This window comes from Alnus glutinosa, chromosome 7 (genome assembly GCF_958979055.1).
Source record: "Alnus glutinosa chromosome 7, dhAlnGlut1.1, whole genome shotgun sequence".
Lineage (NCBI taxonomy): Eukaryota > Viridiplantae > Streptophyta > Magnoliopsida > Fagales > Betulaceae > Alnus > Alnus glutinosa.
In genome coordinates this window covers 18,579,498-18,594,573 of record NC_084892.1, presented here as the reverse complement: position 1 = coordinate 18,594,573, position 15,076 = coordinate 18,579,498, and the positions used below count along the sequence as shown (strand labels likewise).

General features: G+C 38.4%; 1 protein-coding gene across 1 annotated transcript; it reads right to left on the bottom strand.

Moving 5' to 3' along the window:
• Positions 1-203: 203 nt before the first annotated feature.
• On the bottom strand, positions 204-14,728 carry LOC133872889 (ubiquitin-conjugating enzyme E2 2-like). Its single transcript, XM_062310531.1, has 5 exons — positions 14,433-14,728; positions 14,316-14,341; positions 2,579-2,668; positions 2,316-2,404; positions 204-917 (listed from the first exon to the last, which is right to left on the bottom strand). Exons 1-5 carry the CDS (start codon positions 14,555-14,557, stop codon positions 789-791), a joined length of 459 nt encoding a protein of 152 aa, XP_062166515.1. The 5' UTR covers positions 14,558-14,728; the 3' UTR covers positions 204-788.
• Between the last annotated feature and the right edge of the window lie 348 nt (positions 14,729-15,076).

Sequence of the window (15,076 nt, the reverse complement as noted above, 5' to 3'; positions counted from 1 at the left end):
ACTCTCATCTCTCTCCCAAAGCTTGAATATTTTAATGGAATAAATAATTAAGTACAGAAAAAATAGAGAATTGAGATGTAAAATATTTTTTAAATGTGATTGTTCAAAGAATCAAAACGTGCGATTGTTCTTCAAAATACCATATATATATATATATATATATATTATTTAAAAAAAAAAAAATAAGAGCATCGAGAGAGATATACAAACAAATTAGAAGATCCTATAATTATCAAGCCAGTTGAGTTCCTAAACAGTGACTCACATTGTTTCAATTCTATGAAGGGAAGAAGTAAAGGTCCAGCTCCTCTCTTTATCCCTCTACAACATCACTTCCTATACATATGTTACAAGGATAGAGTAATTCTACTTACTAAACTCAGGTACGACTGTCACAGAAAATTAGGATGACGTGACAGTGAAAATCAACATTTGATTATTTTTATTTTGTTTTTACAAATGCTGATCCAAAGAATAATTTTTACTGTGACGTCATCCAACTGTATGACAATTATACAAAAGTCTACTAAATAACATTACTCCAAGGAAAAACATACGACTGAGAAGAAAGCTTGAACAAGAATTTGGAAAAAAGTAGAGCTGTCTAAAAGGAAGAAATCAGAGAATCCAAATAAATCATCTAAGAACAAGGGATGCAAAACCAAATTATAAAGCACGCTATCATGAAACTGGAAGTTTTGTGAACCTTCAGGAGGCCCAACAACACCAACACGACTTCCTCTTTTGTCTTCACAGAATGACAGAGGCTGCTGGTTCTTTTCTTGGGTTCAGTCAGCTGTCCAGCTCTGCTCCACTATTTCACGCACTCTTCGGTTGTATTCCCGCCTATTCTCGCTGAACATGCGAGCTGCTTCCGAGTTTGCAGGAGAGTTCGGATTTGGATCACAGAGCAGGGACTGGAGAAAACTCAACAAATATGTCTTGTTAGCATTTGCACAGCATCAATGAGAACCTTACAAGCACCGGTTCAATCATAATTTACATTAAGTTACATGCACAGATAGCATATAGGAAATTGTGAGGTCAGAAAGAAATTTAATTAACCAAATAAATCCTAGGCCACAAGTAAAATCAAGAAAAACAAAGAAACAAACTATTCTGCAGCAATCTGGTGAATCAAGTTAACCACAACAATAACTATTGCAAAATGAGATATCATTGTACCATCAGAGATCAGTTGTTCATAGATTTTAAAGCTGGCAATGGATGAAACTCATGTCAAATCCAGAAGCCTAGACATGTACCCAAGCCATTTCCTTTCTTTTTTTTTTAATGAATAGTACCCAGGCCATTTCTAGCATTACTCATATCAGCTACCCAGACAAAATTTGCTTGCATGCAAGCCAACGAAGCCCATAAGAACAGGTGCATACATCTATATATCAGATTCTTCAATCAGAAATGGTTGTCTTGTTAAACTCCTATATTTAAGGGATCTGAAAACATCGTATTTTCTGGAAATAAACGCCATTAAAAAATGTCGCATGATTCCAGCAGAATGCAATGTCAAGAAAATGTTAGCCGTAAGATCTCCTTCGTTTTTAAAAAAGCATCCTACTGGCATAAAATTCCACTGAACATTCACTATTTATGTTAATTACGCATCCGTGTAAAAAAAAATTTGATAAGTAAGAGAAATATCATTAAAAAGCGCAAAGCGCAATTAAGTACACAGGAAGTATACAAGAAAGGCAACTAAGTAGAAGAAGAAAACAATACAAGGAAATCATTAAAACTAAACGATAAAGGTGCGAGGAACGCCGCCGACCAAGAGTACAAAGAATAAAAGAAAAAGGACATGAGTTCCTCAATGGTTCTTTCTTTGTCCTCAAACTGCCTATCATTGCGTTCCCTCCACAAGCACCACAATTACGCATCCGTGTCAAATGACAGAAAAGCCTAAACTTAACATAACCATTGACAACCAAAGGACTTGTGACCACAGAAGCTATTTGGATTTTGCTGGATCCTCCAGAAGATCTAACATCCAACAACTAATCTTGTCTAACTCAACCGATACTGAGAATTTAATGAGTTTTTATTCACCAAAAAACAAAAAGTTGAGTTTTCTACTTGTATCCATGTAACGAAAGAAGGATAAAGATTAGAGAAATCTAGAAGTCTGTGCTGGTAAACTAATTGCCTTAATATATCTTTCCTCAGATATCAATAAGGAGGTTCCTTGCAAGTTCTCAATCACAAGAGTCAATTGCATGAAGGTCACAGAAAGCCATTTTTCAATAAGTCGTCAACAAGACAACAATTATTTCCAACCAAACAAAACAAGGTTTCACCTGAATAGAAGTGAGTATAGCTGCAACATCATATATAGGACTCCACTGATTTTGTAAAATATCCAAGCAAATACTTCCATCTGCATAAACTGATCGAATCCACTGGCACAATGTCAGAAACTAATGCTGATCACTACTGAAAACATAAATCCAGCATAATTTCAAAAGGCTCCAAACATTACAACAGTACAAAGAAACAATAACAGCAAGAAATTTCTCAAAAACCGAAGGCATAGATCTTATGATTAAGATAATTGACATACTATTTGGGTGAAACATCCGTGAGACAAACCGAACGGTTGGAGGTTTATTTGGATAATCCTCTATGAATTGCAGAGTCAGCTTGAACGTACCTGAGAAAGCCCAAGAAGATACTCAGATGCTTCAATCAACACTATTATAAAAGAGTACAATAACGAGGAGTTGCGAATAGGAATTAACAGCCAAGAAGCCTAAAAACCAAAAGTAAAACTCTAGCAGTTATCAGATATCAATTTCAATGAAGTTCACTCTGAATACCGAACCAAAAAGACAAAAATCAACAATTGTAGCAGAGAAGAAAGGAGTAGAAGATTAATATGAAATTTAACCACTACTAAATCAACACTGAAAATACGGATTGATGCCAATCTTTAACAATTCAGAATTTATATTAGCAAAGTTATCAAATTTCAATGCAAACACCACAGTTTTAGATGCCAAAATCCAAGAAAGCATAAAAGAAAATTTACACAGATTTTGGTAAATAAGTGGAAACTTTTGAATAACTCTTCAAAAGAAAAACTACTCAAGGGGCCAGTCAACCCCAAAGGGATATGCCATAGAAGACTTCTGTTAGAACCAATCTACTTAAAAAAAAAAACCTTTGTAATCCTAGACTCAACCTACTTTCCTCTCACCACAGTGGCTCCAGAATCTATGTCATTCTACAATAATCTCCTTTACAAACAAACTCATCCACTGCAACCCTGAACTCTAGTGGCTAAAGTTTTTTCTATGGTTGAATTTGGTAACAAACAAGGAGAAGTTTTATTTAGGCTCAAACTATTAGGATCTCTCTCCAAAGTATTCTGAAAAGCTACCTCTCTCTCCTATTGGAATCGTGGCTCAATGAGAAAACTCAAGTGGTGTACATAGCATTAGGATTCCCTCTCCAAGAATTTCCCTTGAGGGAAACGAATAGGTGAGGGTGTAGTCTTGCCTTGGGGTGAGTAAGTCTCCTGGTCTTTGGGCCGAGGAGGTTTGTGGGAGGATATCAGTGGGGACAGAGGGTTGCCGAGGAAGTGTAACATGGAGGAAGAATTGAACACGATGAGGAGAAAATTGTCACCAACGGAGGAGGTGAAGTCTGGCATCCTGATCCAAGACAAGGCAACTGCAGATCTTGAAAGAAAATGGGAGCAATGCTTGCCGGGATGTGTTATTGTTGATAAACCTGTTAGGAAGCTCTCAAAACAACTATGATGAATATATGGAGGCCGAAGGGGCGAGTACTTTTCACTGAGATAAAGGAGAATTTGCTCTTGATAGAGTTTGAAGAAGGAAGAAATATGAATAGAGTTAAGGAGGGCTGACCATGGCTTTTTGACAAGAATCTGCTGGTATTGCAGGACTTCGAATGATAAACTCCACCAACAGAGATGAAGTTTAATAAAGCAACATTTTGGATTCAGTTCCATAATATGCCTTTCGCTTGTATGAGTTGAGAGGTAGGGTGGAGCATTGGATCAAGTGTGGGGGAGGTGGAAGAAGTAGATGCTACAGCGGACGGGATAGGGTGGGGGAAATTCCTAAGGGTCAAGGTAGAGGTAATAGTAGACCTATCAAAACCTTTGGCTAGGGGAAGAATGTTGAATGTTAAAGATAAACAAGTTTGGATCTCGTTTCAGTATGAAAAACCACCAAAATTTTGTTTTCATTGTGGTATAATTAAGCATGGGAATAGGGGTTCTATGATGCTGAGCTCGAAACATTTCCATGGTGTGAAATCCAAGCAGCAGTATGGGCCGTGGCTGAGAGCCCTCTTCTTGAAGATTGGAGCTGACAAAGGCAAGGAGCGATATGGTAGTTCTATGGCGGGGGTGCTGAATAGTGACAATGAAGAACAGTTGAAGAAGATGGGAGATTCGGAAGGAAGGAGTGCAGATCGTGGAAGCATCAAATCCCATGCGGATTTATCGGAATGCAATCGGTCACGAATATGGAAGGGGACAACAATAGATAAGCAAAATATGAAAGGGGTCAATTATGGATAGGGTGGTTGTAATGAGGGGCAGATAAATCATGAAGACTCGAAAGATTTGCTGCATTCTGTAACAAATAAGGAGATCGCAGGCTTTCAGGGGAAAAGTAATGCACATGTTGGATATCAGGGGCAAAGCAATGCAAATGTCATATTGATGAAGTGGAGAGTGGAGCAATTGAGGACTGAGTGGAGAAGGGATTGAAGGGTGATCAAAACTGTGGACCTAAGCTTGAAGTAAGACAGTCGATAGCCAACGAAGCAGGTAAGCTTTCATTAGATGTAGCTGATGTTCAAACCTTAATGGGACAAGAAAGTGAATGTTTTAAAGATGGCCCCATCCAACTGAGCCATCAAAGGCAGAATCAGGTTCCATTAAAAGATGGAAAAGGAGGGCTCGAGAGGGGTTTCATGCCTCTGATTTGCATGAAGCTTCTGAGGTATCAATGGGTATAACCAGTTTGCAAAAGCGGAAAGTGCAAGAAGAAGGGACAGGTGTGATGGGTGAAAGCAAAGAAAAGGGGAGGGTGTGAGGGTGAACCTTATCACAGAATTCAAATTAGCAAAGTTATCAAATTTCAATCAAAACACCACAATTTTAGATACCAAAATCCAAGAAGGAATAAAAGAAAATTTACATTAAGATTTTGGTAATGAAGTGAAAACTTTTGAAGAACTCTTCAAAGATAAACCACTCAGGGGGCCAACTAACCCCAAAGGAATCCACTATAGAAGACTTATGTTATAACCACTCTAACTTACAAAACCTTTGTAATCCTAGATTCAGCTTGCAACCCCAAAAAACGACCCGTTTGTCTCCCACTGCAGTAGCTCCAAAACCTCTAGCCTTTTTTAACAAGAATCTCCTTTAAGAAAGAACTCATCCACTACAACCCAAAACTCTGGTAGCTAAAGGTTTTTTGGTGGTTTAATTAGTATCAATCAAGGAGAGGTTTCGTATCTATTTAGGATCTCTCTCCAAAGTATTATGAAAAGCTCTCTCTCTCTCTCTCTCTCTCTCTCTCTCTCTCTCTCTCTCTCTCTCTCTCTCTCTCTCACTAAAAATCGTGGCTCATTAGACTTATATAGGTAGGATGAAACCTAGGTTTTAAAAGGTAAGTCGGCTAAAAGTAATTTGGCTACAGCTAGTTCGACGATCGTAGCTCTCGTGTTTAAGTACGGAGGCATGGTGCATACTTTGACCGATCCAGCTGCGATCAAACCTCTCTAGAATTTGTATGAGACACTTCTACACCACTTTGATCGATCCAACTGCAATGCATTTGTTATAGAAGTCTACAAATCTTCAATTCTGGCCTTTTCTTAAATCGCACTTTACATCGATTCAACCCTAAACCAAAACCTACAACTTTATAACCCAGATAACATATTTGACACTGAATTTGCCAACACACTAAAACTTAACAAACACCAATGGCATAAGTTATTCTTCACACAAATGTGATTCTGCTAGAGAAAAATAAAAAAGATGTGGCATGTATGGTTTCTCAAGCATATATTGTTTCTTGGTGTGATGCATGACAAACCCACAAAAATTAAAGAACCGTGAAAGAGAGAGAGAAACAAGAGAAAGAAGAGAAGAAGCCCCGAAGGGACGGAGAAACTTGAAGCCCCAAAGGGGAGGGAGAAATGTAAAACAAAAGAGGGGATAATTGACAAACTGTCAATCTCAATTTTCATTCATCTTAACCTGTCAATTACAATATAAAATTATGCTTAAAATAGACTAAGAGACTAAACCCCAACCTAGGGCAACGTGCATTTAATAAAATGTCTAACATAACTTTATTCACTTACCTAACATAATCCAAGACACCGACAATTTCCTTTTATTGAATTACAAAAATATCGGACTCATAAAAATAAAATAAAACATAAACTAATACAACAAATTAAAACCTAAATAAAAATTAAAATCTTCTTACAGCATTCTGCGGCTCCTTTAGTGAGATTATATGAACAAATGCCCGAACCAAAATATGTTATTACTTTTTTTTAAAAAAAAGTAATATCATTAAAAAACGTAAAGCACAGTCAAGTATACAGGGAGTATACAAGAAAAGCATCTAAGAAGGATAAGAAAATAGAACAAAAAAATCAGTAAAGCTAATCACTAAGGGAGCTAGTAACGCAAAAGTCCAATCACAATAACATGCCTCTTTCTAAGATTATCCAAAGTAAGAATCTTCCCTAGCGTCGCCGACCAAGCAAACAAAGCTAGTTTCAAGGGAACCTTGGTCCGCCAAATACTCTTCCAGGGAAAAAGAGCTTCATCTTCACAAGCAAGGACCTTATAAAAAGATCTAACATCAAACTCCCCTTTGTGAGAAGGAGTCCACCAAAGCTTGTCTTCCACTTCACTTCTCACTCTAATGGAATACAACAAAGTGAACAAGGAAGCCTCGTCCACCTCCCAGTCGTGAGTCACTCCAAGAAAGCTAACATCCCACTGAAGGGAACCACTCTCAGAGTCCAAGTGAGCTACAACAAGCGCACCCTTATCACGAGCAATGCCATAGAAAACTGGGAAAGCTTCCTTGAAGGTAATCTCTCTACACCACATCATCCCAAAATCTGATCATGGCCCCATTTTCAAGCATAAATCTGGTATGACTACAAAATAAACTCCACCCCTTCCTTGTATTCTTCCATAGCCCCACTCTATGAGACCCAGGGGGATCAAGAGAGCACCATCCATCCCCCGCACTACCATACTTGGCATCCACAATAAATTTCCACCAAGCCTCTCTCTCATGCACATAACACCACAACCACTTCCCTAACAGAGCCCTGTTGAAGATCCTAAAATTCCGAATACCCAAGCCTCTTTCAGAAATTGGGGAGCAAACCTTGGACCAACTAACTAGGTAATATTTGAACTCTTCACCTAATCCTCCCTATAAGAAATCTCGATGGAGATTCTCTATACGATTTGCCACACTAGCAAGAATAAGTAAAAGAGACAAAAAGTACGTTGGAAGATTGGAAAGAGGGCTTTTTATAAGGGTAACCGCACCCTTGGATAGATACATCTGCTTCCAGCTAGCCAACCGCCTCTCAATCTTTCCAACAACACCATCCCAAATAGACTTGACCTTAAAAGAGGCCCCCAACAGAAGACCAAGATACTTTAAAGGTAAAGAAGAAACCCCACAACCCAAGATGCCAGCCAGTCCATCCACATTATCCACACAACCCACATGAACCAAAACAGACTTTGCCAAATTAATCCTTAAACCTGAGACAACTTCAAAGCACAAGAACAACACACGTAGATAGCGAAGATGGTTAGGATTAGCCCCACAAAATACCAAAGTATCGTCCGCGAACAACAGGTGTTAAATGTTAACCACCTCAAAGAGTCTAGATCCCACAGAGAAGCCTGATAAAAGACCTCTGTGAATAGTAGCAATGAGCATTTTGCTTAGAGCCTCTCTAACAATAACAAACAAAAGAGGAGACAGATGATCACCCTGTCTCAGCCCGCAAAAGTGACTAAAGAAACCAAACGGAGTGCATTCACCAAAACAGAGAAGTGCACCGAAGAAATGCAATGCGCTATACAAGAACACTATTTCTCCCCAAAACCACATCTTCTCAATATATACAATAAAAAATTCCAGTTGACATGATCATTAGCCTTCTCAATATCCAGCTTGCAAAGCAGCCTTGGTTCACTGGATTTGATACGACTATCCAAACACTCATTTACTATAAGAATTGAATCAAGGATTTGCCTACCTTGTACAAAAGCATTTTGAGGTTTCGAGATAGAGAACCCATTAGAACCTGTAGCCTTATCTCTATTCATGCCTTTAACCACCTCTAAAACTTCTCTCTCCTCAAAAGGAAGTTCTAACGAAGAGGCCTCCACCGCATCCAAAGAGTCGAAAGCGAGGTCATCCACCCTAGGCTGCCAACTATACAATTATGCAAATAAGGTCTCATAGAACTAAGCATCATAATCTCTAATAATCGGCTGATCGAAAGAAACTGAGCTGTTTACAAAGAGATACTATGGAATTGAACCCCCTATTCGAGTTTGCTACCCAATGAAAAACTTTAGTGCATTTATCGCATTCTTTAAGCCATAGAACCCTTGACTTTTGTCTCCAACTAATCTCCACCTGAAGAACAGTATTTTCTAGATCTCTGATGATCGAACATTTCATCACCTTCTCTTCAGGAGCTAGCCCATGCTCTTCCTCCAATCTGTCAAGAGCACTCAACTCTTCCATACGAACTTTTTTAAGGAACTGCACATTACCAAACTCCTACTCGTTCTAACTCTTAAGATCAACCTTTAAAGCCTTACTTTTGAGCAAAGATGAAGCTAGGAGAGCCTTGAAATCGATAAGACGACCACCAAGTCTCACCCTATCCACAAACCCATCAGCCTTTAACCACATATTCCAAACTTGAACAGTCTAGAACCCCATTGAATACCCCCACAATTAAGGAGAATAAGGAAGTGGTCAGAGCACAATCAATGAAGCCTTTTTTGGAATAGACCTGGATACTTGACTTCCCAATCAGAAGAAACAAGATTCCTTATTATGCCACGCACAGAGATCTTTCCCATCATTCTCCCCCTCTTTGAAAAAACTGGACCTCGAGTTTAGAAGGTAGAAAAATTGTGCTCTTGAGTTTTTTTTTTTTCTTCTTTGAACCATTGACCTGCACTTGCACAACCCAACGTGTTTTGCGTTCATTTATTTTCTCTTTCTTCTATCTCTTTTTGAACCAAACAACATAAACGAACCTTCGCATCCTCTTGCTTCTCTAAATCTGACCCATATGGTTCCCAAGCGGACCAATCCTCTATGAAGCTGATAGGAACCTAGAAGTGGCTGATGGCCGTTGGGATTGCAAGGGCGGATATGCGGCTGGAGTGGGTGGATCTGCGACTATGGTGGGCGGTGGGACAACCATAGGACGTCGCGACCGGTACAGCTTAGGTGATGGTGGAGGCATGGCTGTATTGCGGCGCAACATTGTGGAATGATGTTGGATTGCAAACCACCAGTGGTGGGATTTTTGTGTAGCAGGGTGGTGGCGCTGTTGTGTAATGCGAGGCCGTGAGGTGGGGATGATTTTTGTGTGGTTGGAGCACAACTGTTGTATTACCGGTTGGTTTCTATACTAGATTGGGTTTGGGTATCAACGGTGTTTCGGGGTCTGTTTAAGGTTCTTTTGGGGTTTGAACGATAGTTGTTTCCAGTTGGGGTTGGTAGTTTTCCGGTGGGATGGGTTCAGACATGAATCTTACCATAACCACGGTGAGTATTGCAAGACCATCTGCTCGTTGACCTCGCTGAATACGACTCTTAAGCCAATTATCATAGGTAGTTAATCGGTCATTGATGCTGCCTAATTGGTCCTTCATTCCTTGCATTAGCTTACAAAGAATGTCAAAATTGTTGGGTGGGGTCCATGACTAGGGTTTGGGAATTGTGATTGTAGGAAACCAAAGCTTTTCCCTTTATCTTTTATTTTCTATTTTATCTTTTTTTGGCTAGAGGGAACTAAGGATTACCCAACAAATTTTGCCAAAATTGTCGTTTGAATAAGATTTATCCAGTGTTCCTAGAAGAGAATTGGAGGTCAAAGCAGAAAAGGGTCAGTTCTTATTCAATGAAGCACAGAAGATTGTGGAACTCAAATTGACATTATAAGAGAAGAATTAGTGCTGGTTGCCATCCACTGAACCATCCCAATGAATTTTAGCTCAGGCAAGCACAAACACCTTGTAGATACTAGAATTACTTATCCAATCCCTCAAGGCTGAGCTCTGTCAATAGCCAAAGATGGCACCCATCTATAGCTCATAAGTTTTGTTTTAGGTTCAATTCCCTGTGCTAGAACTCTACAGAAAAGCAGTTCTCTCAGTTCCTGGAACAGTTCAATTACTGTTCAAGGGGTTTTGGTAATTTTTAGGATGAAATTAAGAGGAAATTAATGGAAATATATTGATAATTCTGATAAACAGATCTAGGCCAATTCGAGGCAGCCACCCTCCAACACTTAATTCATCAAGCTTCAGAATACCCCTAAGAAACTACCCTTGGGGCTTTATATAGAGCCCTTACAAAACGCAACCCCCAAGTCATAAAACGGCATGGAGAAAACAAGACACAAAACGACAGCAACTAAGGCTAAAACGCATAACCCTAGGCCAGCCCAAAACGCACCGTCTGCTAGCCCTTCTAGAAGCCAGCTGGAAACACCATCTACATTACCCACTTCAGAAGCTGCCACGTAACTGCACTTAGTGAACTCCAAAACTGCCTTTTCTCTTTCTTCCTCGCCAAAAGACCTCACCTTTACCCTTCTCTCCCCCTTCCCAGAACGCCGTGTGACAGTTCCCTCTCTCAGATCTGCAATTTCTATTTCCCTCTTTCTCTTCCTTGTGTTCTCTTTTCAGTATCCTTAATGCATAACAATTTCAATTTGTTTTATAAATTTTCACATGTATCAAAATGCATACCATTCAACATGAGTGTCATATGACCAAACTTCTTCCAATATTGTCCACCAACGAGAGGTTTACATGCAACTAACTCAGTTTGAGAGAGTCACTTTATTTTACACAATAACAAATAAAAGCATTAAGAGTGTTGTAGAGTAAACCATTAGTCTCCAGAACTCAATAAAACAGTGAATGGTATGCTGAAAGATTAGGATGGTGTATTTCTAAAAGGAAAATCTTGTTTCAATCTAGAAACAGGAAATTTGAAGCAAATCTAGGACACGGAGAGAGGCCTTTCTCGTTTGTGATGAAATTGTTGAGTACAATGGTGAATCGACTCTTGAATATTCCTAATATGAATAGTACTAAAAAATTGGCTCTTAATTTTATCACAAAAATGAACCAAAGGCTGCACATAAAATCCCAATAACTAAATTACACTTACACAGTACTAAAATAAGCCCCTTGGCCTGCTACTACAGCCATGTCCTACAATAACAAGAATGACTAAAATGCCCTTGACCGTATACTTCAATAAAATGTGAATTAAGAGTTAAATAATATACTAACACTTAAAATCTACCAGGCACTTCTTTCAGGAGCAACAGCCCTTCTTAGATAACATGGGACTCATGGCTTTAGAATTTGGCTTTCAAAGAGGATATTTCCTCTCTAGCTATTCAATTTCGCAACATCAATTTGAATTCATGTCACATCAGTACTTTACCATTAAGCAACCTCATCATTCTCTTAGCCACTCCACCATGAAATACTCCCCATAGCTTCTACATATATCAAGCTGTAACTTATCTGTTTTTTTATTTTCTATTTTTTAATGCCTGTTTGAACAAGAAAGAAGTAGCCAACTTGCCCTATGTATTCTGGCATGCCATTCTCTGTCGAGTGGTGAGAGTCCACAAAATTTTGGACAAAAAGGTGAGACCTTTTGTTCTTCTATTGAGCCATGGGACCTAAAATATCTAATTCTCTCCCCTTTTTTCCACTTTTGGTTTATTATTTACCCATCCGTTTCGCATCTTAACGCATAAAACTGTCTTCTAATTTAAAGCCCACAGACAGCAAACCTTAGATTTTAGTTAAGTATCCACTATTTCAAACCTCAAGGAGTTGTCCCACAACATTTTGCCTACGCTCTTCAAATATAACTATCCAACAGAGCCTTATAATTAGTTGGCATTTGTAAAAGCAGACCAAACATTGAGATGAAAGCTCATTATGGACCATAGCTCATAACCACAGAAAAAACTGCTTCGAGTTGAACTAGCTTTAACCAAGGCTTGAGATTATATATGACCAATAGAAACATGAAACAGGATTATGTGTGCAACAGCCTCTGCAGTACACGTAGCAGCTGAAATTTTTTTCTCAAATGCTGCTGGAAACAGGTTTCAGCTCTGATGGTGTAGGATTACTTGTATCCCCATCCCCCTCGCGTACTTAAGAGACAGAAGTCCAAAAACACTGCAAAACAGAAGTCTTCAAGACATAAAACATGCACCTGTTTCTATGAATTCACTTAACAAGCATGATTGAATTCTTAGAATCAGGTGTATGTTTGAAGCGGCAGGTTGTACTAGAGTCGTACTGTCTACAAACTAGCATTAAAAAAAAAAAAAAAAAAAAAAAAAAAAAAAAAAAGAACCGAACAATCAAAATAAAGAGGGGAACATGTCAACTTCCCCCAAGGCCGTTGTTATTAAGATGCTTAGGGAGATTTGAACTCTCAATTTATTCAACCAGAAGTCTCTCAATGCCAACCCCAGACCATTGCACCAATCAATTCGTACAAAATATAACTTAAAGCAAGGAAAACTTCAGTATATTGCCAATATATTTCTGATATTATCTTTTAATAAATAACAATTTACATTTCTACCAACTCTGAAGTATACATGGCATCACCCTCAATAGCTAACACCCACTAAACTTTTTAGGCTATTAATTTTTTTTATTTTTTTTTTTTTTTGTTAGTGAAGTTTTGTTTATTAAATCTCCTACGACTATTTCATCATGAATCACCTTAGGATATTTTCTGCAGATTTTCATAAGTTCTTTTAGATGCACCAACCATTTTAGGGTCTCTAGATGTTATAAACAAGTGTTATCAAAAAGGAAGTCGTTTGAAGTGAAGTCTTACTATCAGGTATTGTCTACTCCTATATAGTCCACTTTTCCTTGGAATACTATTTGAAAAGTTAAGGTTCCCTGAGAGTAGCATTTTTTGTGTGACGGCGACTCTAGGAAAAATCTAAACCTTTGATAACTTATGTAAGAGGAATATTATTGTGATAGAGTGATGTATGTATAAGACTTGTGAAGAGTCCATTAATCACTTATTCCTTCATTGTGAGGTTGCCACAGAGATGTGGAGTGCGCTTCTTCAGCTTTTTGGTGTTGCTTGGGTTATGGCTTGCAAGGTGAGCGAGTAGTTGGGAAGCTGGAAGGGAAAGTTGGGCAACCGTTGTGCGTTGCACTCATCATTATGTTATAAATCACTCATTATTCTTAAATTATTCTGACTCGACAAACAGCTTTATTGGTCATCTGATGATTTGCAAAAGTAACCTTGCTTGTTGATATTTAGCTTAAATGTTTTAGCTAACACCAAATCACCTTTCTCTAGACTCTCCTAACTTCAAACGAGATGAGACTTTGAATACAGACAATTAGCCGTGTAGTTAGGAACAGCAAATGTGCTATACTGAAGCTGGTCATTGCTCATGCCAAACCTCATGAATCACGGGCTGAGAGATACATGAACGTAGAGCACTAACATACAATAAGTATCTGCAATTTAATATCAGAAAGAAAAAAACGAACGAATTTGAAGAAAACAAATCACCTCCAAACTCACAACCTAATGCTTCTTTGAAGATAGGAAGAGAAACACAAAAATTATTTGAGCTATAAACAAGCAAAATTGTACCCATGAATGACCAAAATGAAGAGTTATATTGCAAACACAATCATTATAAACCAAATCCCCATAGCACCCACGGCCAAAACCCAAAAACAACCCGAAAGCCCGGAACCACATATACGCCGTCAACTTTTGAAGAAATCAAGAATGAATACGAACAATAACTAAAAACTCAGCTCAATTGTAAATAGCATGCATTAAGTTTGCAGGAAATGAAAGTAAACAAAAGCAGTTCTAACAAATTCAAAGTCCATCAACAAGCCAAAAGCACATCAATTAACACAGCTGGATAAAATCCGAGAAGAGCATGAATTGAGAATTACTAACCTCCATCCCAAGAGGTCTCGTCAGGCCTAGAAAACCCAGAAAACAAAAACAAGAAAATTAAAACAAACACATCATGGAATAGAGAACAAAAACATGAAGCAAGAACACAAGATATACCCAAAAATGACAGCGTTCCAGAGCATGATGTTGTTGTCCTGAGGGGCCCCACTGATGCCAGCAGGTGGATCCTGCTGAAGCCGCTTGAAATCTCTCATCAGCCGCTTCCTTGCGGAGGTCGACATGATAGATTGGCTCTCTCTTAGATTCTCTTTCAGATACTTATTCTTATCTCAGAAAGGGAAAGTCGCAGTCTTGGAGAGAGATATGTAAGGAAAATTCATAGGGACAAAGATGGAAAGAAAAACAAATTGATTAATGCTTTCTGCTGTACTTCAACAGGTCAGAACTCGTCCAAGTTTGTTGTGGAGTCTTGGAACCCAAAACATGTATAGAGGGTCAGAGTGTTAAAAAGGTCAATGATGAGTCTTTTTCACTCGCACTTGGCATTTTCAATTGCTTACGAACAAGGTGATTATCAACCGCTTAATAAAAGTTAATCATCGCAACTGCATAACCATATAATTGTTAATAATTGTCTAAGTTGATACCGGTTAGCCATTTTTGAGATAAGTGAAAGAGGTTAATAATCGTTAATCGGATTATAATAATATATATATATTAAATAATCAAATATAAAAATATACATAATTAAAAATAATAATTTTTTAGTAGGGCTTCTGTAACGCCTCAGTGAAATTAAG

What these genes read in the sequence shown, in the direction of transcription:
- LOC133872889 (XM_062310531.1), bottom strand. Translation starts at nt 14,557, where the DNA reads ATGTCGACCTCCGCAAGGAAGCGGCTGATGAGAGATTTCAAGCGGCTT. An exon ending in TGGAACGCTGTCATTTTTGG is followed by an intron (nt 14,342 to 14,432) that starts GTATATCTTGTG and finishes TGGGTTTTCTAG; the next exon opens with GCCTGACGAGACCTCTTGGG. An exon ending in ACGGATGTTTCACCCAAATA is followed by an intron (nt 2,405 to 2,578) that starts GTATGTCAATTA and finishes GGATTCGATCAG; the next exon opens with TTTATGCAGATGGAAGTATT.